Source organism: Populus euphratica, unplaced genomic scaffold (genome assembly GCF_000495115.2).
Source record: "Populus euphratica unplaced genomic scaffold, PopEup_1.0 scaffold2031.1, whole genome shotgun sequence".
NCBI classification, from domain to species: domain Eukaryota; kingdom Viridiplantae; phylum Streptophyta; class Magnoliopsida; order Malpighiales; family Salicaceae; genus Populus; species Populus euphratica.
Window position 1 is genome coordinate 988 of NW_011501843.1, and position 25,368 is coordinate 26,355.

Below are 25,368 nucleotides of genomic sequence, written 5' to 3' on the forward strand. Positions count from 1 at the left end.
ATGAAAGTTGTAGGCAATTGTCTCATCTTTCTTGTGTAAAAACATTCAGCTCATTTTGACTTCTAGAACTCCAGATATGGCGAAAATACTGAATAGTGCTCGGGCTGGAGGACAGATTCGGGCTTCTTTGTTGTTGCAACAATTTGGACTTGAAAATGATCTTTTTAGATCTTGGGCTCCATATGAAAGTTGTAGGCCTATGTCTTACCTTTCCATCCATATAAAGTAAACCTAAATCTGAGATCTATAGCGTAGACCCAAATATGAGATCTATAGCTCCAGATATGACCCAATTACCGAATAGTGTTCCGGTTTGGATTGCACCAACATCTCTTTTCTAATTTTGGTCATCTTTTTGCCCTTCCAATTTAAGTTCTTAAAGTCATCAATTAATCCTTTCATTTATATGATAAGCCTGCATTTAAAATGAACATTTACCACAAATTAAAGGTATCTTATATTATTAGATATTTTATTATAAAACATGCTTTAGTTAATGAGTTATTGATACTTCAAGTGTAAAATGATGATGTAAAACTATGATAAAAATAGACTTTTAAGTACTAATCAGGATTCCAAAAGCTTCAGGATGCTAGACTCCCTTGTAATGCTGGTTTAAACTGTTAGCTTAAAAAAACTTAAAGGATTATGCTAGTATCCTGCATGCCTTTCCTCCAGCTGAATACCAGTAACGTTAGAGAGGCTAAACTTTATCCTTTAGCTTTTTTAGATTTTCCAGATTAATGGCATGTGAAGCTTGAATTGGAAAATGCCCTGGTTGATTTCTAAGTATATGATCATGGTAGAAGATCATATCACATCAATTTGATGAGCTAACGGAATGTGATTGGATTTATAAGTTCATTCTCTTATCAGGTGAAACCATGGATTAAGACAAGTCTTGCTCCAGGTTCTGGGGTTGTAACCAAATACATGGAAAAGAGGTATCAATTAAAACTATGATCGCATGTCTTGAAAACTTCATGCAGCTATGGCAGTACATTTCTGATTTTGGCACTTCCTCTGCAGTGGCTTGCAGAAATATCTGAATCAGCTAGGGTTTCATATTGTTGGTTATGGATGCACCACTTGCATTGGGAATTCTGGAGATATAGATGAAGCTGTGGCATCAGCTATCACTGAAAATGGTAATTCTTTCTAAACGCAGTTCTTTTCCTGATATTCCTCTTAAGAATCTCTCTAGCTGATGATTTTGATTTTGTACTCATATACAGATTTAGTGGCTGCTGCTGTGTTGTCTGGGAATAGGAATTTTGAGGGTCGTGTCCATCCTTTAACAAGAGCTAATTATCTTGCTTCGCCTCCACTTGTGGTAGCCTATGCACTTGCTGGAACGGTACTCAAATTATATACTATATGTTCTTAAAATCATTCTGGACCCAATATATTACATTGTATACTTTCTATTCCTCATACCATGTGGGTACCACATTCCTTTTCTGGTTGTTGATTTATGTACTCTGGACAATGTCTCTCGTGAGGGGACAATACTGCAGGTGGATATTGATTTTGAACCAGAGCCAATTGGTGTAGGAAAAGATGGAAAGAAGATATTTTTCGGGGATATCTGGCCCTCTAATGATGAAGTTGCTCAAGTAAGCAGCAGCTTCCCATAGTTTGATTTTGAATTGTCTGATTAGACTATAGACCAGATATCTCATTGTTTCCGATGCTTGAATGACCTGCAGGTTGCCAATTCAAGTGTGCTACCTGATATGTTTAAGGCTACATATCAGGCAATTACCAAGGCAAATCCCATGTGGAATCAATTATCCATTCCTTCGGGCACTCTGTATGGTTGGGACCCCAAATCAACTTACATACATGAGCCACCATATTTCAAAAGCATGACTATGTCTTCTCCAGGACCACATGGTGTGAAGGATGCTTACTGCTTACTCAACTTCGGGGACAGTATTACAACTGATCACATTTCACTAGCTGGCAGCATCCACAAGGACAGTCCTGCTGCTAGATACCTTATGGAACGAGGGGTTGATAGAAGGGACTTCAACTCATATGGAAGTCGTCGTGGTAATGACGACGTGATGGGAAGGGGCACATTTGCTAACATTCGGATTGTCAACAAACTGTTGGGAGGAGAAGTTGGGCCTAAAACAATTCATTTTCCCACTAGAGAGAAACTATCTGTGTTTGATGTTGCCATGGTAATTTCTTTCAAGTTACTCCATAGACTTCATGTACTATGAAGTCAAGTCCTGCCTTATGTTTTGACTGAAAAAAGCCGGGAGGAAAAATATCCTAGGTTATTCATTAACCTTAAGCTTTATTGGTGGTTAAGGCCATAAGAATAGAAGGCTGTAATTAGCAAAACAATGAAGTTAAACTATAATAGGTAGCCACAGTTCAAAACAGTACTGTTCTGGGTTAAGTCTACACTCTACTGTGGTAGTAACCAGTATATCCATAAATTTTAATCACATAGATGTCTTCAGTTGCTAGTTTCATATTGCTTGGATGTGGTGCTTTAGAGTTTGGGTTCTTAAGTACTGAAACAACTTTATAAAGAAATCATAAACAAGCATCACGTTTCTTGTGTTGGGGCCATAATGATGCTCTTGCTGGTTTTATTGCATTTGTCAACAGAGGTACAAGAGTGAGGGACATGATACAGTTTTTGGCTGGTGCTGAGCATGGGAGTGGAAGTTCTCGTGATTGGGCTGCCAAGGGTCCAATGCTACTGGTGAGTCTCTGCCAGCTTCTGAAACCCGTCTAATTTTCCAGAGTCTTTTTAAGCTTTTGCAAAAAGTAACCCCTTTAATTGTTATGGGACCAGGGTGTGAAAGCAGTGATAGCCAAGAGCTTTGAGCGAATTCATCGCAGTAACTTGGTGGGAATGGGTATCATTCCACTTTGTTTCAAGTCCGGGGAGGATGCTGAGACACCTGGCTTAACTGGGCATGAGCGCTACAGCCTTGATCTTCCTAGCAACGTGAGTGAGATTAGACCAGGTCAAGATGTTACAGTGGTGACAGACAATGGCAAGCAGCAATTTACATGTACCTTGCGTTTTGATAGAGGTAGGTGATGGTGGTGGAAACTCGACCTGGCATTTCACCCCAAAACAAAATCTTCTTATTTCATGAATGCTTTGATTACTTGGTATGCTAATGCGGCCCTAAGTTTAGCCACTTGCGTGCAGGTGGAACTGGCTTATTTTGATCATGTAGGCATTCTGCACTATGTCATCAGAAACCTGATTCACACCAAACATTGAATCAGCTGCAAACAAACCAGTAATAAAAGATAGTGGTAGCACAAGATATAATCTCGTTTCTAGTGCTGAGCCGGTTATGTCATTAATAAGTCAGAACCGAGTAGTATTTTTCCTGTTCTGTTTCAAGTGCACGCCTCTTGTTTTGGTTTTCACAGTATCCATTTGTTGCCCTCAAGGATGCATTAAATTTGTCAGGCATGGGAGGACACAACGTCCTCTATATCTCAGTGGCCTGACCCTGGAGTGAAGAAACCAACCTAAGCTCGACTCCCAGGGTTAAAAGGTGTTATTATTATACACAAGATTTTGATGGAACTTTTTAATCTCTGAAGAAATCCAAAATGATCTTAGCCACGAAAGGATGTCTACTGGTTAAAAAGTGTCCCAAGACAATTATGACCATATGAATACAAACAAATCCCTGATACTTGATGATGCGTTGCCATGCTTGTCGTTTAAAAAAAAAATTGTGGAGGCTCTTGACAAATCCCGGTTACCTGAGTGCTGGATCAATCCAGTCAAGACATTCTGGTTTAAATCAGAGATTGTCAAATAACGGGGAGATGCACATAATCCACAGAACTTTACAAGGTATCGAATAATGAATGCATCTATTTTAGTTCTAATAAATAAATAAATTAGGGCGTCTTTCTAACAGCAACTGAAAATGTGAAGGAAACTCACTCTGCTAGAACAAAAAAATTTCGGACTAATTTTATCAGACTCCTGAGAGCATGGGGTACCATGCCCCAACGGTGGAAATTATCAAAATTTACGGCAAGAAAGTGTTGGTTATATACAAAGATTGCATCTTCAAGTAAAAACCGTCAGCAGCGTTTGAGCATCTATATTGGGAAGCGCAAATTACAGGAATACGATGTGGTCACCTGCACGAAGGAGAAGTGGTAATGTTAGGGAGAAAATAACGATTTCATCATGCATGTGCAATTTTGTTTTGTTAGTCACATGTTATTTTATTACACGAGACATATCATGCAGAACCAGGCTAATATTGTGGCAGAAAATTTGGAGCTTAACAAGAACAATTTGTGAGCTGATCACATGCCTACCCAGCTACCACCCAAAAAGAAAAGGAAACGCACAGAAGCTTCACTGTGTAGATCAACAAACTGTTTTCAGTAGTTAAATAATAGTCTGTTAATAAATGCCATTGCCACCAGAGGATATTATTACGAACCAAAACAAGAGCAACTGTTAACAACCAATACCAGTCACTAAGGAATATCTTCACAAATGACGTTGTCAATAGTCTCTTTTGGCTACAATTAAGTACCTTCATGATAGTATTTCAGACCTTGTACTCATTCACACGCATCCATTTTGTTGATGACCACTTATTACCTCGAATCACAGGACAACCACCTGCTTGGAAGAACAATCCACCACATGAATTATTTAAAGATTGATATCATAAAAACCTGCAATATCAAATTATAACCACATGTAGGTATGCCCTCTTGAAATGATGAGGTACTGTGAGCTTGTTTATACTAAAACCTGAACTAAACATGTTCAAGGCGATTAGCTGGTTGACAGTAACTAACCATGCAAACTTGATGGATCTAGAGAGGCATCAGGTTTCATACTCCAGAACAGCAATGCATCACCCATCTTTGGTTTAACAGAGAGCCCCCCCTTTCCACATTCAGATAACTCGTTCCACCAAGGCACTGAACTAATGTTCCCCTTGGCAGAAGGAAACACAGTCTCGCCCCCTTCTTCAACATCTGAGCTGTGTAGAATAGTGAAAGAGAAGTATTACAAAGGAACAAATGCAGGATGCGCTGGAATTCAAAGAAATTCTACTAGCAAATAGATCTCACTTACAGGTACATGAGAACAGTGGCTATGCGTTGACCCCCATTTTCGGTGTTATAATCATCCATAAGGTAGTCAAAGTGAGGCTCATACTTCTGCCCAACTTCATAGTGGAGAATTTGAAGCCCTTCGCCATGCTCTGCACACCATGTCAGCTTGGTAACAGGTGACGAATCAAACTGAAAGGCAAGTTACTAGGTGGTGTTTCCTTTGAACACGTTCTCTTCTTTCCAAAATTGTATACTTTTCTTTTTCCTTAAAGATGCATTAGGTTGAAGTTAACCATGATGGACCCAAGAATTTGGATTAAACCTAGTTAGCTTTGGTTAACTTAAATTTGTAAAGTACAATTTTTTTGTTATACAATGACTTTTCTTGATTTTGTGATGCTTGAGGTGGTGGAGGTGCTACAAAACTAGTCCCAAATAACTAATAACTACTATCTCTGGCACCAAATAAGAAAAGTGGAGGTGCTTAGTGGGAACTGATGATGCTTTGGCTGATTGCACATTGTGGTAGTCAAGTGGATTTATAGATGTGGTAGTATAACAAAGTTGATATAGATTCCACTACAGAAGCACCAGAAACAATGTATCAGCCAATCATGGTTCACTTCTGCAAACACATGAATGAATAACAAAGATGTGAAGGCAATGAAGCAATGCAATAATTAGTTATAGGGATGCGTCAGGATATGAAGTTCAAAATTATGGAAACCTGTGCTTATGGTGGCAACCATGCCTTCAAAGTAAATTAAATTTCCAGTCGTCTATTTGATATTAAAAAAAAAACAGAAAACCAAACAAAATTTCACTGATGCTGATATTCTATCTCATTCTTTCAGTGGTCCTTCCAAATAAATGAAGCTCAAACAACATACCTGCAGGAATAAAGCTAAAATCAGCAATTCTTTTCTCAATATCTCTAATGATTTTGTCACGACCTCTCGGTAGAAATGTTCCAGAACTCGTACGCACTCTACATATCAAAAAGCATCATTAATTCCAATTAATATCAACAAAGTATACAAGCAAACTAATTGAAAGAAGAGCAACAAGAACATCCATCCACAAAATTCAAGAACAAGAGTGTACAATTTAAAGAAAGAAAAACCCACCTACTATCTTTACTCTTCCCCGATGAACTGTCAACAACCATCGACTTTTGCATATGTGGCTTTGCAAGATTGATTAAGTAATCACATTCCGCTTTGGTCTGTCCAAACAAGCAACAAACTAATTGGTTAATTATTCAATTAAAGCAAAATTTCTTACGCGAAAAATGCTACTAATTTATAGCATTCCAGAAACAGCAACATATTCAGCTTCTGTCATTGAAAGAGTGACTATCTCTCCAAAAAAACAAACCATTAAATAAGAAAATATGAAAAATTAAACATCAAATAAGGGAGAAAAATCCTAAAAAACACTATCATGTATAAATGTTACAGAGATCACATTGCATTATTAATTAAATCTTTTTTTAATCACTAAATACAAAACTAAGATAAATCAAATAATAATTCAAAAATAAAAAAGAAATCCCCAAAGAGCATCAAAGTAAATACAATCAATTATTATTTTACTAATTACAATTAAAAATAATACTCAGTTAAACAAATATAAACATCAAATTAAATCCAATTCAAAATCTCTATAAAAAAACTGACCAAAAAATTATGATAAATAAAAGCACGCGGCTCCCACGAGACAACCTCTACCCATTGCTCTGCTTTGCCTTCATCATCTCCACTCCTACAAAAACAATGAAACCAATCAAGATAATTACGACCATGTCATCCAATCTCAAACCAAACACTAATCAACAAAAACACGACAATCAATCTCACTCGTGAATTTTGCTATTATGAGCGATGGAGCTGAGATCGTTAGCTTTACGCGACGAATCAGAAGAAGAAGTGCTCGGAATCGAGAGAATTCCAAGAGCGAGAAGAATTAAAATCACGAAAGTTAACGTTAATAGAAGAGTTAGTGTAAGTGTCGATGACGGTGATTTTCGTGCTGTAATTCGTGAGTATCTCGCTTTCGCCATTTTCGTGAAAAGTCGGAATCGGGACACAGATCGGTGAGAGAAATGGCAGCAGTCTAATTTAATATTTGATAGTCTTTTCTGATCTTGTCTTTTCTTTCTCTTAATTTTTAATAAGAGAAGAGACGCCGTTTTGAGAGACGCTGACTCTCCTCTGTTTGTTGTCCATGCACTTTACACTTAAGCTCCTTGTATTTAAAAAAGAAAAAGCTTAAATATTTGAAAATTAAAAGAAAAAATCTTTAAAGTATCTTTTGGTTACGTCCACGATAAAAATAATAAAAACAAAAACATCTTTAATTAAATTAATATAAAATAAAAATAAATAATTTTGGAATAAATTTTTATATTTTAAAAAGAAAAGGTATAATATTTATTTTTTATTTTTTATATTTTATTTAAGTATGCAAATTGGAAGAGAAAGTGGAGAATTCTTATAATTGGTTGAAAAAGCTTCCAAAATTGGATCATGTGGTTATGATAATAGATTCTGTTATCAATTAATTGTTATATAAACTTTAATAAAAATATCAAATTATGTAGATTTATAGCAAATTGAAGTTGTGAAGACATGAATAAGATTGAATGCGAGAAATTGAAAACCGGCTTTTAGAAAATTAAAACCTTAAGTGGTCAGCCATGATTAGGTAATTTGATGGAGTTTGGAAATTTGATGTATTGGTTATAGTATTTTAAATGCTTAAGATTGATCATGTATGATGAAATGTGGATTGCTAAAATTTACTTACTATGGTTTTATGTTGAAATGATATGTGTTTAGGATTGTAGTAAAGATGACGATTCAAAGTAATTTTTATTTAGAAATACATCAAAATATTTTTTTTATTTTTTAAAAATTATTTTTGACATTAAAACGTTAAAATGATTTGAAACAAAAAAATTATTTTAAGTAAAAAAATTTCTAAATTTAAGGGAACACAGTTTGCACCGCGTTCTTAAATACACATGTAGTGTGAGAGATTAAATTGAATTGATTTTAATGTTTTAATAGTATTGAGGATATTGAAATTGATTGTGAATATTATAATGAGGATTGCGAAGAATTTAGCTGAAAAAGGAATGTGAGGTCGAGAAAAGTAAAAATTCATGTGAGGACAATGGTGAAAGAAGACCATTAAATTCGACTAATTTTAAATCAATAACTAAACAAGTTGAAAGTAGAAGTAAAACTTGAGGAGTGAAGAAAATAAGTATGAGTGATGATCATTGTATGGAACAATTAAGGAAATAACCAAATATTTATATAAGAGAGGGTGAGTTTAAATTTACAATTTATATTAACAAGCGAATGATTTTACTTATGTATAAGGATGCTTACTTTAATGCTAACATTCTTGATTATGTTGTTCCTAGTGTGACTATTTTTTTTATCATAGTAGTTAGATGATGTATTTCCTGAAAATATTCATAGCGATTTACCACCATTAAAGGGAATAGAACATCAAATTGACCTTATATCAAGAGTTGCGATTCCTAGCTAACTAACTTATAGAAGTAATCTCGAGTAGACAAATGGGCTTTAAATGAAAGTTGATAAGCTGATGATAAAAGGATACAAAATGCTAATCTTATGCCATTATTACTTATGCCTAGAAAAGATGAAACATAAAGGACGTATGTTGATTATTGAGCCATCAACAACATAACAATAAAGCATATACATCAAATCCCTAGGCTTGATGACATGCTAAATGAGTTACATGGATCATATATTTTTTCTAAAATTGATTTTGAAAAGTGGGTACCATTATAGCAAGATGAAAGAAGGTGATAAATAGAAAACTATATTTAATACTAAGCATGGTTTATATTAATAATTAGTTGATTAATACTTAAAAGTGTATTTTTATTAAAGGTTTTATATTATCATTTTGCACTTGAAGTATTAATAACTTTTTAATTAGAGCATGTTTTATAATAACATATCTAATAATATATGATACCTTTAATTTATGGTAAATGCTAATCTTAAATGCATGTTTATCACATAAATTAAGGGATTAATTAATGAGTTTAACTACTGATATTTAAAAGGTAAAGAGAGGGCTAAATCTAGAAAAGAGATGCTAGTTTAATCCAAACTATGATATTGTTCAGACATTGGGTCATATTTGGAGTTGTAGAACTTGAATTTGGGTTTGCTTTATATGAATAGAAAGTTAAGACATAGACCTAAAACTTTTATATAAGTCCAAGATTAACAAAGAATGTTTTTAAGTTCAAATTGTAACAACAATAGAGAAGTTAAAATATGTTTTATAGCCCAGACACTGTTCAATGTATATCTCGAGTTTTAGAAGCCCAAATGACCTCTTTATTTTTTTTTACAAAGTTGAAATAATTTACTAAAACTTTTATTAAGACAGTGTCGCATATGTGCGGCGTTGCAACGAAAACATTCCTCCTCAAAATCTATATATTATGGCAAATGTGTGGAGACAAGAAATTCTTGTCTTTTATTAGTGGAAAAATGAAATAGGAGTCGCCATCTAGTATTTTGGTTATTAGGAATTTGAACTGATTTTAGAGATCGAGTACGGGGACTGGTTGTGTAAAAGGAAGGTTTTAACACTCCAAATATGCCCTACCTAAGGTAAGCTGTATTATTTAATTGTTTGATAAAATCTAAGGTCTTGTCGTCCTTTTTAGTTTTTAGTCCGTCTATGATTTAAGAAAAGTCCTCTTCGATAAAAAAATCCTTATCTTATTGGGTAAAACCTAACTGTTTTAACATCCACAAAAAACTTTTAATACTCGGAATACATTTTACGTATAAGATTATAACCCTAGATGTTAAAAGAAAAAAATAATTTTTTTTGGAGTTTTTAAAATACTAGCTTAGTTCTCGTGACTTTAATAAACCGGTTATTAAAGCCAAAATGCGTGCTAATATATATATTTAATTTTTTTTTTGTATATATATATATATGAAAGTATGATTTATTTTTTTTGAAAATATATATATTTTTTATTATTATTTTTCTTGTTGATTAGTACTTAAAAGTTCAATTTTTATCAAGGTTTTATATCATCATTATATACTTGAAGTATCAATAACTCCATAACTAAAGCATTTTTTTAATAATATATCTAATAATACAAGATACCTTTAATTTGTGGTAAATGTTCATTTTAAATGTAGGCCTATCACATAATAAAAGGATTGATTGATGAGTTTAAGAACTGAAATTGAAAGGAGAAAGAGATGACCAATATTAGAAAAAAGATGTTGGTGCAGTACAAATCAGAACACTATTTGGTAATTGGGTCATATTTGGAGCTGTAGATCTCGAATTTAGATCCATTTTATATGGATGGAAAGATAAGACATAGACCTACAACTTTCATGGGAGCCTAATGACACGACTAAAAAATTGATGTCTTCTCCCAAGTGCAGGAGTGTCGAAGTAATAAATATCCCGACAAGACCGGGGTCGAACCACAGGGAGGTTAATTGTATAAATTATAAACAACAATAATAGCAATAATAACAACAACAATAACAATAACAACAACTATAATAATAGTAGTAGTAGTAGTAGTAGTAGTAGTAGTAGTAGTAGTACTAATAATAATAATAATAATAGAAAAAGAAGAAAACGAAGAAGTTGATGAGAACTTTGAGATGGAAAGATTAACGTAAGGATTAAACAATGATAATAACAAATGTCAAGGTTAGAGGTTCCACTAATGGTATGTCAAACAAGTATAGTATAAACTCTTATTATTGAATTGGAAACCACACACAAAGAAGGTTCCAATCAGATTATATATTGTTAACATGATTACATTAGTCATCTTATTCAATTAATGCTAATACTTGTAAATCTCGTCAAGCATTCATGATTATAACTTATGTTAACAACAAATCAAGTTCTTTTCATAGCTCAGGTGTCGGTTATACCATACATTATGGGCTATGAAAGTGCCAAGCATTTGTTGTACCAAGTGTTATACAACATAAATCAAGATTAGTCATTTAACAAGCAAAGTATTAAAGAGTGAACAAGATAACAAATACAAAACATGTTAGTATCAAACATTAAAGTCCATATTAAGTTTACATTATACTTATTCTTACACCATTAGTGTAACCTTTTCACCTTGACATAACTAACTTAGCTAGACATAATGAAAGAAAGCAAAATAGATAAACAAAATAAGAACATAAAAGTTAACTAAGTAAAGGAAAGGAAATGAAAGGCATAAACTTAATATTAATGAAAGCAAAGCATAAACATTACAAAAAATACAAAGAGAGAAGGGAAGAGCATGATCTTGATCTGGACACCAAGATGCCTAAATGTATGGCAAATGCCTCCTTTTATAGGCCAAAATTAGGAACTATTGATTTGATGACTAATTGATGAGTGGTTGACCAACTCTTGACTTGGTGACAATCCTTATCTTCTCTTGTCTGCCCAAACATCATTGATAACCAGAGAAGAAGAAGATGATGATGATGATGAGAACTTAGAGATGAAATATTAATGTAAGGATTAAGCAATGATAATAACAAATGTCAAGGTTAGAGGTTCCACTAATGGTATATCAAACAAGTATAGTATAAACTCTTATTATTCAATTGGAAACCACACACAAAGGAGGTTCCAATCTAATTATAGATTGTTAACATGATTACATTAGTCATCTTATTCGATAAAAGCTAGTACTTGTAAATCTCGCCAAGTTCCTTTCATAGCTCAGGTGTCGGTTATACCATACAGTATGGGCTATAAAAGTGCCAAGCATTTGTTGTACCAAGTGTTATACAACATAAATCAAGATTAGTCATTTAACAAGCAAAGTATTAAAGAGTGAACAAGATAACAAATACAAAACATGTTAGTATCAAACATTAAAGTCCATTTTAAGTTTACACTATACTTATTCTTACACCATTAGTGTAACCTTTTCACCTTGACATAATAAACTTAGTTAGACATAATGAAAGAAAGAAAAATAAATAAACAAAATAAGAACATAAATAAGATAAAAGTTAGTTAAGTAAATGAAAGGAAATGAAAGGCATAAACTTAATATTAATGAAAGCAAAGCATAAACATTACAAAAAATACAAAGAGAGAAAGCAAGAGCATGATCTTGATCTGGAGACCAAGATGCCTAAATGCATGGTAAATGCCTCCTTTTATAGGCCAAAATTGGGAACTATTGATTTGATGATTAATTGATGAGTGGGTGGCCAACTCTTGACTTGGTGACAATCCTTATCTTCTCTTGTCTGCCCAAAACGTTATTAATAACGTCAAAATTAGAGCCACTTGAAAACATGAAAGTTGTAGGCAATTGTCTCAGCTTTCTTGTGTAAACATTTCAGCTCATTTGGACTTCTAGAACTCCAGATATGGCCAACATACTAACGTTTTGCATGACGTTTTTTTATTTTTATTTTTATTTTTATTTTTTTAAATTATATACAATCTCTTTCCGTTAGTTGTTACCTTTAACAAAAGAACATAAATAATGTAATAATCCAATATGCAACCCACAATCATATGTTAAAATGTGAGAACATAAATAATGTAATAATCCAATATGCAACCTACAATCATATGTTAAAGTGTATGTGTGTAAATTAAGGTTTAAGAATACATGTTTAATCAGTATATGAGCAGAATTGAGTGATAACAATGTGAGAGTTTGCAAACCTGAATATTTCAAGAAGTATTATAATAGACCTTGTTAAGAATGGTTACTAAGATGCGTCTCAAGAGTCACTTTAACAAAAGAACTCCTTTACTCTGCCATCCTAGTAACAACAATTGCTCCTTTACTCTACCATCCTAGTAACAACAATTATGCACATGTTTTATGAAATGAAAAATAATTTTTTTTTATCAACTACTGCCCTCTCCCCCCAACCAAAACGAGACATTGTCCTCAATGTTTAAAGGTAGAAAGATAGAGTATAGAAGATATCACCTGAAATAACAAACACTAACAAACCTGAAACACACTGAAACAAAAATAAGAAATAATAAAACACAGTAATAAAACCAAAAGACACAAAAATTCACAAATGAAGGCTCAAATCCAATCTAAGCTTTTTACGGCTTTCCTTAGTTGACCAATTTATGCGACTCATGGAAGGATCAATTACAGGAATGAAGGATTGTAGTTGGTCAATTAATTGTTCAGCAGTAGGAGTAGAGATTATGATTTGTCGTGCAGAAGATGTTAGAAATTCTTGTTCCACAACATGATCAAGGAAAGACAACAACTTATCATAATAACCATTAACATTTAACAAACCTATGGGTTTATGGTGAATGTGCAGTTGAGCCCAAGAGGAAATATGAAAGATCTCTTCCAATGTACCTAGACCACCTAGTAAAGCAATGAAGACATCAGCATGGTTAAACATTGCATTCATTCGAGCCGACATTGTGGAGACCTGAAGTTCCTCTCCAATTGTTTTTCTAATGATGTCCCCTTGTGCTAAAGCTTTGGGGACGACCCCCAAAACTTGACTACCTCTTAAAAATGCAGCTATTGACACACCTCCCATTAACCCAAGACTGCCTCCCCCATACACTATATGAATCTTTCTCTCAGCTAGCACTTGACCAAGATGATTTGCTGATTCTAAAAACTCCTTTTCTTTCCCAGGACTAGATCCACCGAAAACACAAATATTTCTTATATGATGACTTGAGGAACTTGCCATTTCTACACACTTCTGTATTTGTTGAATGTATGGGTTGAGTAGAAATGAAAGGAAGGAAGAGAGGGTTTTATAGATGAGAAATTAGAAAGACAATCATAACATCTATATGTAGGCCAGCTAGAGTGTCACTCTCTCTCTCTCTCTCTCTCTCTCTTTATTTATGTATTTATTTACTTTTGAAAAAGCATGTGTATGTACAGGTAGTTGTGATTGTGGCTCACATCTTCCCTTGGTTTTACGTCCAAGAACGGCTTAAACGCTCTCTATGGGTCGGGGATAGGCTTCCCATCTAGTTTTCTTAAAAACTGGCAAACAAGGTCTTTTTTAATCAGATTTCCAAGACTAAGTCGATCATGTTCTTTATGAAATAGTGGCCATAAATCATGAATTACACGATGCACATCTCCACTAGGATGTGTGTCAAGAGTCAATAGAAGATTATCTAAAGACTCCTTACTCAGGCCATCCTTAATGAATTGTATTTTATCTTCACGGTTTATAGATACCATTCCTAAAGAACGACATTGTGTATTACAAGTCCATCTAGCACATCGATGACAGACATCCAGTCGTTTTGCACGACGCTTCTTTGCAAAAGTGGACTTCTAGTCATTTTGCACGACGTTTCTTTGCAAAAGTGCTTTTACGTTTTGCACGACGTTTCATTCAATCTGTCTCTCACCTTTCTTGCATGTCATCACAGGGATTTGCTATACCAAAAGAATCTCAAAGCAAGGTTGCTGAGTTCAATTTTCACGGGACTCCAGCCCAACTGAGACATGGTGATGTTGTTATAGCTGCTATTACTAGTTGCACAAATACCTCAAACCCTAGTGTCATGCTTGGATCTGCTTTGGTTGCAAAGAAAGCTTATGAACTAGGATTGGAGGTTGGATGTCTCTCCTTCTAAATTCCTTTTTCTCCCCTTTTAGCTTAACTACCCTGATTATAACAATATCCAACTGAATAAAAGGTTACAATTGCAAGATCAGATGGGAATAGTGATCCCTAGAGTTAAGTATAACAATATTGACAAGGCTAACATAGATGAAGTGCATTATATATTACCTACTCCAGAGCTAATTATCAAGGAATTGTTATCTTACTTGCACTATTGCCTCGATTATGAATGTTGTATCTGATCTGTAATATAGTGTGATTTGACTAATAATATTGGTGTAGCTTCCCTTGTTTGTTTCTTTATTATGTTTTCAAGAGTCAAATTTGCAAATGTAATAAATTTTGAATATCTGTTCTATTCTATTCATGGGATTTGACACGACTGAAAGATTAATGTCTTCTCCCAAGTGCAGGAGTGTCGAAGTAATAAAAAACCCGACAAGACCGGGGTCGAACCACAGAGAGGTTAATTGTACAAACTATAAACGACAATAGTAACAACAACAACAACAATAACAACAACAACAATAATAATAGTAATAACAGCAATAATAATAATAATAATAATAATAATAATAATAATAGTAGTAGTAGTAGTAGTAGTAGTAGTAGTAGTAGTAGTAGTAGTAGTAGTAATACTAATAATAATAATAATAAAGAAGAAGATGAGAACTTTGAGATGGAATATTAACGTAACGATTAAACAATGATAATAACAAATGTCATGGTTAGAGGTTCCACTAATGGTATGTCAAACAAGTATAGTATAAACTCTTATTATTCATTTGGAAACCACACACAAAGGAGGTTCCAATCTAATTATAGATTGTTAACATGATTACATTAGTCATCTTATTCGATTAATGCTAATACTTGTACATCTTATTCGATTAAACATTAGTTATCTTATTCAATTAATGCTAATACTTGTAAATCTCGTCAAGCATTTATGATTATAACTTATGTTAACAACAAATCAAGTTCTTTTCATAGCTCAAGTGTCGGTTATACCATACAGTATGGGCTATGAGAGTGCCAAGAAACAGACGTCCTAAAATAATAGGAAATGAATTACATGCTTCAATAGGTTCTGTGTCCAAGACAATAAAATCCACAGGATAAATGAATTTATCAACTTGTACTAACACATCTTTAATTATTCCTCTAGGCACTTTTACAGATCTATCAGCAAGTAAAAGATATAGAAGTTGGTTTTAACTCACCTAGATTGAGACTCTAAAAAACTGAATATGGAAGTAAATTCACATTAGCTCCAAGATCAAGTAAAGCTCTTTCAATTTTATGTTCTCCAATAAAGCAAGAAATTGTAGGACAACCAGGGTCTTTATATTTCAAAGCATTATTGTTTTGAAGAATAGCACTTACTTGTTCAGCTACAAAGGCTTTCTTTTTCACATTCAGTTTCCTCTTCACAGTGCATAGATCTTTTAAAAATTTAGCATAGGAAGAACCTGTTTAATAGTATCCAGCAAAGGTATATTGATCCTTACCTGCTTGAAAATTTCAAAAATTTCAGAGTTGTGATTGACTTTCCTTTGTTTGGTCATGGCTTGAGGAAATGGAAGTGCTGGCGCAGAACCAGTCTTTTCTTTGCAATTTTCAGATTCAAACCCTTCCTTACCCTCAGAGATTGACTCATCATCTTTCTTATAAGATTCAAGAGTGGGTTTTTCAATAACCTTACCACTGCGCAAAGTAGTGACTGATTTGACTTGATCCATGTGTTGGCTTCCAGAACTACTTGCATTTGCATTATATTGCCCCTTGGGAGTTTGTTGTGGTTGAGATGGAAACTTACCTTTCTCTTGGAAACTGAGAGCATATGTTAATTTTGCAAGAGTATCTTTAAAATCTGTCATGTTTTGAGTAAGTTGAGTATTGATTGTCTCTTGCTTTTCAATGAATGCATGCAATGTTTCCTCAAGATTTCTTCTAGAAGGTGGAGCATAAGGAGGTGCATATCCATGAGAATTTTGAAAATTATAAAGTGGTTGATTATCTTCTTCGGCCATATTTTCTGAAAATGATGAGAATACCCTACAAAGTCTACCACTTGATGTACGTGACCACACTTTCATGCACGTATAGGAATAGAATAAAAGGAAGAAGAAAACAAAAGAAGAAGAAACAAGAGAAAAGAAACAAAGTTATATACAAGAAAAGTGAAAAGAGAAAATAAAATAACTACTATAATTTATACAAGAACTTACCTCCCCGGCAACGACGTCAAAACACTTGACACGACTAAAAGATTGATGTCTTCTCCCAAGTGCAGGAGTGTTGAAGTAATAAATATCCCGGCAAGACCGGGGTCGAACCATAGGGAGGTTAATTGTACAAATTATAAACAACAATTATAAACAACAATAATAGCAATAATAACAACAACAATAACAATAATAACAACAACTATAATAATAATAATAGTAGTAGTAGTAGTACGCTGAAGGACAGCTTCGGGCTTCTTTGTTGTTGCAATAATTTGGACTTGAAAATGACCTTTTTAGATCTTGGGCTCCATATGAAAGTTGTAGGCCTATGTCTTACCTTTCCATCCATATAAAGTAGACCTAAATCTGAGATCTATAGCTCCAGATATGACCCAATTACCGAATAGTGTTCCGGTTTGGATTGCATCGACATCTCTTTTCTAATTTTGGTCATCTCTTTGCCCTTGCAATTTAAGTTCTTAAAGTCATCAATCAATCCTTTCATTTATATGATAGGCCTGCATTTAAAATGAACATTTACCATAAATTAAAGGTATCTTATATTATTAGATATATTATTATAAAACATGCTTTAGTTAAGGAGTTATTGATACTTCAAGTGTAGAATGATGATATAAAACCATGATAAAAATGCACTTTTAAGTACTAATCACCTAAGATTTAAAAAGGTCATTTTTAAGTTCATATTGTAGCAACATCAAAGAAGTCTGAATTTATACTGTAGCTCGAGCATTGTTCAGTGTTTGACCTATATCTGGAGTTCTAAAAGTACAAATGACCTCTATTTTTTTCCTAGAAATCTAAGACAATTTTCTACAACTTTCATATTTTCAAGTGGTTATAATTCTGATATTATCAATGACTTTTTGGGCAGACAATAAAAGATAAGGATTGTCACCAAGTCAAGAGTTGGCCACCCACTAATCAATTAGTCATCAAATCAATAGTTCCTAATTTTCGCCTATGAATGGAGGTATTTGCCATGCATTTAGGCATCTTGGTCTCCAGATCAAGATCATGCTCTTACTTTCTCTCTTTGTGTTTTTGTAATTCTTAAGTTTTACTTTCATTAATATCAAGTTTATGCCTTTCAATTCCTTTTCCTTATTTAGTTAACTTTTATCTTATTTATGTTCTTATTTTGTTTATTTCTTTTTCTTTTTTTCACTATGTTTAGTTAAGTTTATCATGTCAAGGTGAAAATGTTACACTAATGGTGTAAGAATAAGTATAGTATAAACTTGATATGGAATTTAATGTTTGATATTAACATGTTTTGCATTTGTTATCTTGTTCACTCTTTAATACTTATACTAACATGTAAGAATTTTCCATACATATGTATCTAATAGACATATCCAGAAAAGGCCTCTAGGAGGGTCTAAATTGCTGTCTAAAGTTAGCATCATATTTGTGTCTGAATTTTTACTGAAATTATGTTGTGTTCTTCTTTGTAGATTTTAGTTTTTTAGTTTGTAAAACTTATTGTTTCAGTTTGATTCAAGTTATTTCATTTTATAAAAGTGTTTTTGTACATAATCATGGTTGGCTAATCTTTTTCTTGGATCCAAATCAAAGATGATGGTGGTTGAGGTGAGTTCTTTAAGATATGAATGAATATTAATGTTTATCTTCTCATTTTCTTCATGAATGTTTTATTATTGCAAGGAAATTTTATAAATCATTTAGGTAACGTTATAATCTTGAATTTTGATGCACAAATTTTAGTTTTGGTATACAGATTGTTTGATTCAATGTCTTACTTAATATGAAAGTATTTGTTCATTCTTACGCAATAATTAATCTTCATCTTTTTAAACTTCGTTGTAATATGTTCTGATCTAATATCACCATCGTTGATATTAAGTTGAGTTATTTTATATTTCTTGAAGAAATCACCAATACATCACTATTAAAATTGATTTGGACTAAGATACCTTTTCTTGTTATTTAAAATCTATTTACATGTTTCCTCTTTGAAAACAAATCCATTAATTATTTTCAACCAAGTTATTGTTAATTTAATTTCTCTTGAGTTTTTTTTTTTGGTTACGTAGCTTAATTTTCAAATCTACTCTCTGTGGATATAACCTCGATCTTACCAAGTTAATTGCTACATTGCACACATGTGCACTTGCGCGTTAAAACAAATCGATCATAAAAAGCGATCAAGCAATTTTGATGCCATTGCCGGGAGAGCTAACAAGAAAGGGTAACAAATTTAGATTTGATTATTAAAAAATAAAAAAATCATATAAAAAAATCAATTGGCTAGTTTTACTGCCTAAAAAATTAAAAAAATAAATCAATTGGCTAGTTTTACCGCCTCAAAAAAATTGACCTCAACTTTTCGGATATTGGATTGTGGAATAGACTACTAATTATTGAATTTTGGTTGGGTCATCCATTTTTCTTTTGATATTTATTATAATTAATTTATAATATTTATTGTTTATATTATAAGATTGGTTTTACTGCCTCTTGTTTATTTTATTTTATCTTATTGTATTGTTGTGATTTTTTTTAAGTACTTGGTTGGTATTATCGCCTCTTGTTTATTTTATTCTTTTTATTGTTTTGTTGTGATTATTTTTCTTATATTTATTATTTGAAGCACTTGGCTGGTATTACCAGCTCTTTATTCATGTTTGTTATAATTATCTTTTAATGTTTATTATTGTTAATGTTGCTTATCAGTTGGAGTATGAATTTTTTAATTTATTGTATTTTCATTTTTGAGCTATTACTTTATCTTTTACGTTTTATTTACTTTTATTTGCAATCTTCTTTTTCTTTTTCTTTTTCTTTTTCCATTCATTTCATATTCATATAATTGTTATATTATTTTTTTCATCATGGCTAATGTTAAAGATATAGATGGTGAAGGGAGTGTTCAAGGTAATGGACCTTCACAATTCAATGATCAACCTAATTTTCGAACTCTTAGAGAGTATCTTCACCCAACTAAACAAAGTACACTTTCATGTATTATCTTGTCTCATAACCAACAAGCTTTCAATTTGAAACTGGGCATGTTCCAACTTCTTCCAACATATCATGGTATGGATTCTGAAAATCCATATATACACACTAAGGACTTTGAAGAGGTATGTAATACTTTTATTGATAAAACATGCACCGAGGAAACTGTTCGGCTTAAATTGTTCCCATTCTCTCTAAAGGATAAAGCCAAACTTTGGCTAAACTCCTTACATCCTAGGCCTATAGGTACATGAAGAGAAATGTAAGCTGAAGTTTTTTAAAAAATACTTCCCCACTCATAGGACGATAGCCTTACAACGTCAAATGATGAATTCTTCTTGTAGTCCAAATGATTCATTTCACCAAACTTGGGAAAGGTTCAAAGACTTGTTAAATGCATGCCCCCACCATGGTTTTGAGATGTGGAGGTTAGTGATTTTCTTCTATGACTCTCTTACCGCAAATTTTAAAAAGCTAGTGTCAACCATGTGTAATGGTGAGTTTTATAACAAAGAACCAAGTGAAGCCTTTGATTTTTTTGATCAATTGGTTGAAAACACAAAAGTAATAGGAGATCTCTCTCCCACTTTATGTTGAGTCTAGAAACACCATTTCTCATTCGAGTGGTAAGTTCCAATTGAAAGAGACCGATGACCTCAATGCCAGATTAGCCTAATTGACTATGAAAGTAGAGTCTCTTGAGCTTAAAAAAATACATGTCATGAGTGAACAACAAGAAGAGAGTTGTGTTGTGTGTGAGAGCAAAGGGCATAGGACAACTGAATGTCCTACTATTCTAGCCTTCAAGGAAGTGCTATATGGCTAAACTTTTGATTTAAGTAATGTTAGAAAGCCTTTTTCAAACCAAGTAGGCAATCCCTACTCTGATACCTATAATCTTGGATGGAGGAACTACCCAAATTTTGGATGGAGAAATGAGGGCTCTTCAGTATCTTAAAAATTTCAACCTCCACCCCATCCATTTCATGATCCCACACATAACATGTATCAACCACCTCATAAGAGATCCTTAGAGGATACTCTTCAATAATTCATGCAAACACAAGGAGGAATTAACAACCAAGCTTATAAATTTCAAGACCAAACCAATAGGACCTTAGATGATATTCGAAGTCAACTAACTAAGTTGACTCAATCACTAAGCATTTAAGAGAAAGGAAAAATCCGAGCTCAACCAATGCCCAATCCTAGAGGTCAAGTACACATGAGTGAATCCTTACCTAGTGAACCTTCAAACCATGAACAAGTCTAAGCCATCACCACCCTTAAAAGTGGAAAGATTGTTGATAAAGGTATAGGTTTTGGGATTCCTAAAGGTATTGTGGAGGAGAAATCTAGGGAAAGTGATGAGGGAATCAAAACACAAGTGACAAATGAGAGTTTGAATGAAAAGGAAGGCGAGATAAATGAGAGAGAAATGAGTGAGAAAGGAGATGATTCAAGAAAAATTAGAGTTAAAATGAGTGATTTAGAATTTGTTCCAAGAGCACCATTTCTATGAAGGTTAGGGAAACCTAAACATGATCTTATGAACTCGAAAATCTATGAATTGTTCAAACAAGTGAAAATCTTATGAACTCAAAAATCTATGAATTGTTCAAACAAGTGAAAGTCAATATTCCACTCCTTGATGCAATTAAACAAGTCTCGTCTTATGCAAAGTTTCTTAAGGATTTATGCACAGTCAAAAAGAGATTGAATGTGAAAGAAAGAGCCTTTCTAACTGAACATGCTAGTGCCATCATCCAGTTTAAGACCCCTCCCAAATACAAAGATCCTAGTTGTCCTACCATTTCATGCATTATTGGCAGTCATAAGATAGATCAAGCTTTGTTGGATTTAGGAGTAGATGTGAATTTAATACCCTACACTGTTTACGAACAATTAGGTTTAGGAGAAATCAAGCCTTGTTTATGAATAATTAGGTTTAGGAGAAATTAAGCCTACTCGAATCACCCTTCAATTAACTGATAGGTCAATCAAGATTTCCAGGGGTATTGTTAAGGATCTGTTGGTCCAAGTAGATAAATTCTACTTTCTTGTTGATTTTGTAGTGTTAGACACCGCACCTATTCAAGGATCTAATGCTCCCATCCCAGTCATCTTAGAGAGACCTTTCCTAGCTACATCCAATGCCTTAATTAACTGTAGGAATGAGGTGATGAAATTGTCTTTTGGGAATATGATTATAGAGATGAACATATTCAATGTTTCTAAACAAATTGATGAACATGAGGATTTAGAGAGGTAGATTTGATCCAAACAATTTGTCAAGAACACTCTAAGATAGAGTGGATAAAGGATCCATTGGAGAGAACTTTAATTCATGATGAAAGATTTTATTCTTTAGAATGTGATGATAAGGAAGTAAAAGAGCTTAGGAATTATCTAGATTTAATGCCTATTATGTTAATAAGTCAATGGACCCCATCGTTTGAGCCTTTGATTTTAGCCCAAGTGAAAGTTGAGGCATTTCTTGTCCAACCTTATAAACCAGAAAGGAAGCCTTTACTGAGTGATCTTAATTATGCATTTCTTGGGGAAAATGAATCATATCCTAATATGATCTCATCAAAACTTAGCATAGAGTAGGAACAAAAACTTTTGAGAGGTGAGAAAACACAAGAAAGCAATTTGGTGGACAATTATTGACTTGAAAGGAATTAGCCCTCTTTTATATACACATAAAATCTATCTTGAAGAAGAGGCTAAATTTGTGAGGCAAATGCAAAGACAATTGAACTCAAACATGAAGGAAGTAGTGAGAGGTGAAGTGCTAAAGCTACTTGATGTAGGTATGATTTACCCCATTGCAAAGTCAAAATGGGTTAGTCCAACCCAAGTTGTCCCTAAAAAATCTGAAGTCACGGTAGTGAAGAATGAAAATAATGAGCTAGTGCCAACAAGAATCCAAACTAGATGGCGTATGTGCATTGATTATCATAAGTTGAACATGGTGACTAAGAAGGACCATTTTCCACTTCCATTTTTAGACCAGGTGCTTAAAAGAGTAGCTGGAAGAGCTTTTTATTATTTTTTTGATGGATACTCGGGTTACAATCAAATTAAGATCTCCTTAGAAGACCAAGAAAAAACCATTTTTACTTGTCTTTTTGGTACTTATGCTTATAAAAGAATGCCCTTTGGCTTAATGCACCAACCACTTTTCAAAGGTGTATAATGAGTATCTTTAGTGACATGGTGGAAATTTTTTTGGAAGTTTTCATAGATGATTTTTCAGTTTATAGGGATTCTTATGAGTTGTGTTTAATGCATTTAGAAAAAGTTCTTGAAAGATGTGAAGATAGCAATCTTGTACTCAATTAGGACACATGACATTGTCTTAGGTCACATTGTCTCTTCAAAAGGGATATAGGTAAATAAGTCAAAAGTTGAAATTATTCAAAAATTACCTACCCCTAGGACTGTGAAAGATGTGAAATCCTTTTTAGGACACACTTGTTTTTATTGAAGATTCAATCATTCTTTTAGTACCATTGCCAAACCATTGTGTAACTTGTTGTCACAAGATGTCTAATTTGATTGGACATCAAAATGTCAAGAGGCTTTTGAAAAGCTTAAAGGGTTGTTGATCACTGCACCAATCATGTAAGCTCCTGATTGGTCTTTACCATTTGAACTGATATGTGATGCTAGTGATTTTGCGGTAGGGGCTGTTTTAGGGCAAAGAAAAAATAAGAAGCCTCATGTCATTTATTATGCTAGCAAGACTTTAAATGATGCTTAATTGAATTACACTACAATTGAAAAAGAACTCTTTGCTGTGATCTTTGCATTAAACAAGTTTAGGTCTTATTTAGTTGGATCTCTTGTTATTGTTTTCACTGATCATGCAACATTGAAATACTTGCTCACAAAATAAGATGCCAAACTACATTTGATTCGATGGATCCTCATACTCCAAGAGTTTAACCTTGAAATTCAAGATAAAAAGGGAGTAGAGAATGTAGTGGCTGATCATTTGTCCCGTCTTTCAAGTGATAAGACCATAATTGATGAATCTCCAATAAATGAACTCTTTGCTGATGAAAATTTATTTTGTGCAGGTACTGTCTCTTACATTGATTCTCCATGGTATGCTGATGATTGTGCATCAAAAGTGTCATTAAGTCTCTTATTTTACATATGTATTTATTGTTTTTTTTTTTTAATAATAATTGATGTGCTTTTTAGTAATGAAGTTTGTTTTAATGTTTCAATAGGTTTTTGGAGCTTAAATGAATTAATTCAGAAAATTCAACATTGGAATTCAGAACAAAGAATTGAAGAGACATTTAGTTGAAGATTGAAGCAAATCTTGGTTCAAATAAGTGCTCCAAATTTGTCCCAAAAATCAATTATATTCCAATTCTAGAAAAGAATATCATATGATCTATTTCAAGCCCAAACTTGCCTTATATTGTGTGCAAACTTCAACCATTAAACACTCAAGGTTTCAATGTCAATCTTAGCCAAAATAATGGGTACATTTGTATACTTATTTGATGCTTAAATTCAGCCCCAAATCAACCCCAAATCAACCTTCAAATCAGCCCAAACACAATCCATGATCTTACATGTCCACACAATAAATAACAATTGATTTATTTTGGGTAATCCATTAATCGAAGAAGGCAAGCATATGGATGGAAAGCTGGAGGGGACATTTTTACATTATTTTGGGTCAAAAAGAAGAAAGAGCCAGCTCATAAATGAGGAAGAAAAATGTGCACCAAAGTGGTTGCAAAGCTGTCATGATTTGATTTTTCAGAATACCTTTTGGTGTTTTTGCCCATAACTTTTGACTCAGGTGTCCAAATGAGCTGTTCTTTAATGATCTGGAAAGGTGACAGAATTTCCTATAAATATGTATCCAATAGACATCTCGAGAAAAGGCTTCTAAGAGGGTCTAAATTGCTGTCCAAAGTTAGTATCAGATTTGTGTTCAAATTTTTACTGAAATTGTGTTGTGTTTTTCTTTATAGATTTCGGTTCTTTAGCTTGTAAAACTTATTATTTCAGTTTGATTCAAGTTATTTCATGTTTATTGAAGTGTTCTTATATATAATCATGGTTGGCTAATCTCTTTCTTGGATCTAAATCAAGGATGATGGTGGTTGAGGTGAGTTCTTTAAGATATGAATGAATCTTAATGTTTATCTTCTCATTTTCTTCATGAATGATTTATTATTGCAAGGAAATTTTAAAAACCATTTAGGTAATGTTATAATCTTGAATTTTGATGCACAAACTTTAGTTTTGGTATAGAGATTGCTTGATTCAATGTCTTACTTAATATGAAAGTACTTGTTCATTCTTAAGCAATAATCAATCTTCATCCTTTTAAACTTCATTGT

At 33.2% G+C, this 25,368-nt stretch overlaps 1 protein-coding gene, 1 long non-coding RNA gene and 1 pseudogene across 3 annotated transcripts; 2 read left to right on the forward strand and 1 right to left on the reverse strand.

Moving 5' to 3' along the window:
* The first annotated feature begins 559 nt into the window (after positions 1 to 559).
* Positions 560 to 3,613, forward strand: LOC105118511 (aconitate hydratase, cytoplasmic-like; annotated as a pseudogene).
* Positions 3,614 to 3,832: 219 nt separating this feature from the next.
* Positions 3,833 to 7,255, reverse strand: LOC105118513 (probable prolyl 4-hydroxylase 10). Of its 2 annotated transcripts, XR_840962.1 has the most exons (9): positions 6,948 to 7,255; positions 6,768 to 6,852; positions 6,216 to 6,313; positions 5,979 to 6,076; positions 5,108 to 5,237; positions 4,825 to 5,012; positions 4,554 to 4,642; positions 4,088 to 4,146; positions 3,833 to 4,052 (listed from the first exon to the last, which is right to left on the reverse strand). XR_840962.1 is itself a non-coding variant. In XM_011016478.1 (8 exons), the coding sequence occupies exons 1-7, from the start codon at positions 7,148 to 7,150 to the stop codon at positions 4,569 to 4,571; spliced, it is 876 nt and encodes a 291-aa protein (XP_011014780.1). In that variant the 5' UTR covers positions 7,151 to 7,254; the 3' UTR covers positions 3,833 to 4,146; positions 4,554 to 4,568. The 2 variants fall into 2 exon arrangements, 1 of the variants encoding a protein (XP_011014780.1); XM_011016478.1 differs by having other exon boundaries at positions 3,833 to 4,146; positions 6,948 to 7,254.
* LOC105118512 (uncharacterized) lies at positions 4,141 to 21,476 on the forward strand. Its single transcript, XR_840961.1, has 3 exons — positions 4,141 to 4,220; positions 9,230 to 9,237; positions 21,466 to 21,476. It is a non-coding gene; the product is annotated as an uncharacterized LOC105118512 (long non-coding RNA).
* The last annotated feature ends 3,892 nt before the right edge of the window (positions 21,477 to 25,368 follow it).

Bases quoted from the DNA above. Each gene is read 5' to 3' on its own strand.
- LOC105118513 (XM_011016478.1), bottom strand. From the start codon at position 7,150: ATGGCGAAAGCGAGATACTCACGAATTACAGCACGAAAATCACCGTCA. The intron at 6,853-6,947 runs GTGAGATTGATT...TTGTTTTTGTAG, and splicing joins CATAATAGCAAAATTCACGA to GAGTGGAGATGATGAAGGCA. The intron at 6,314-6,767 runs GTCAGTTTTTTT...TTGTTTGGACAG, and splicing joins TTATTTATCATAATTTTTTG to ACCAAAGCGGAATGTGATTA.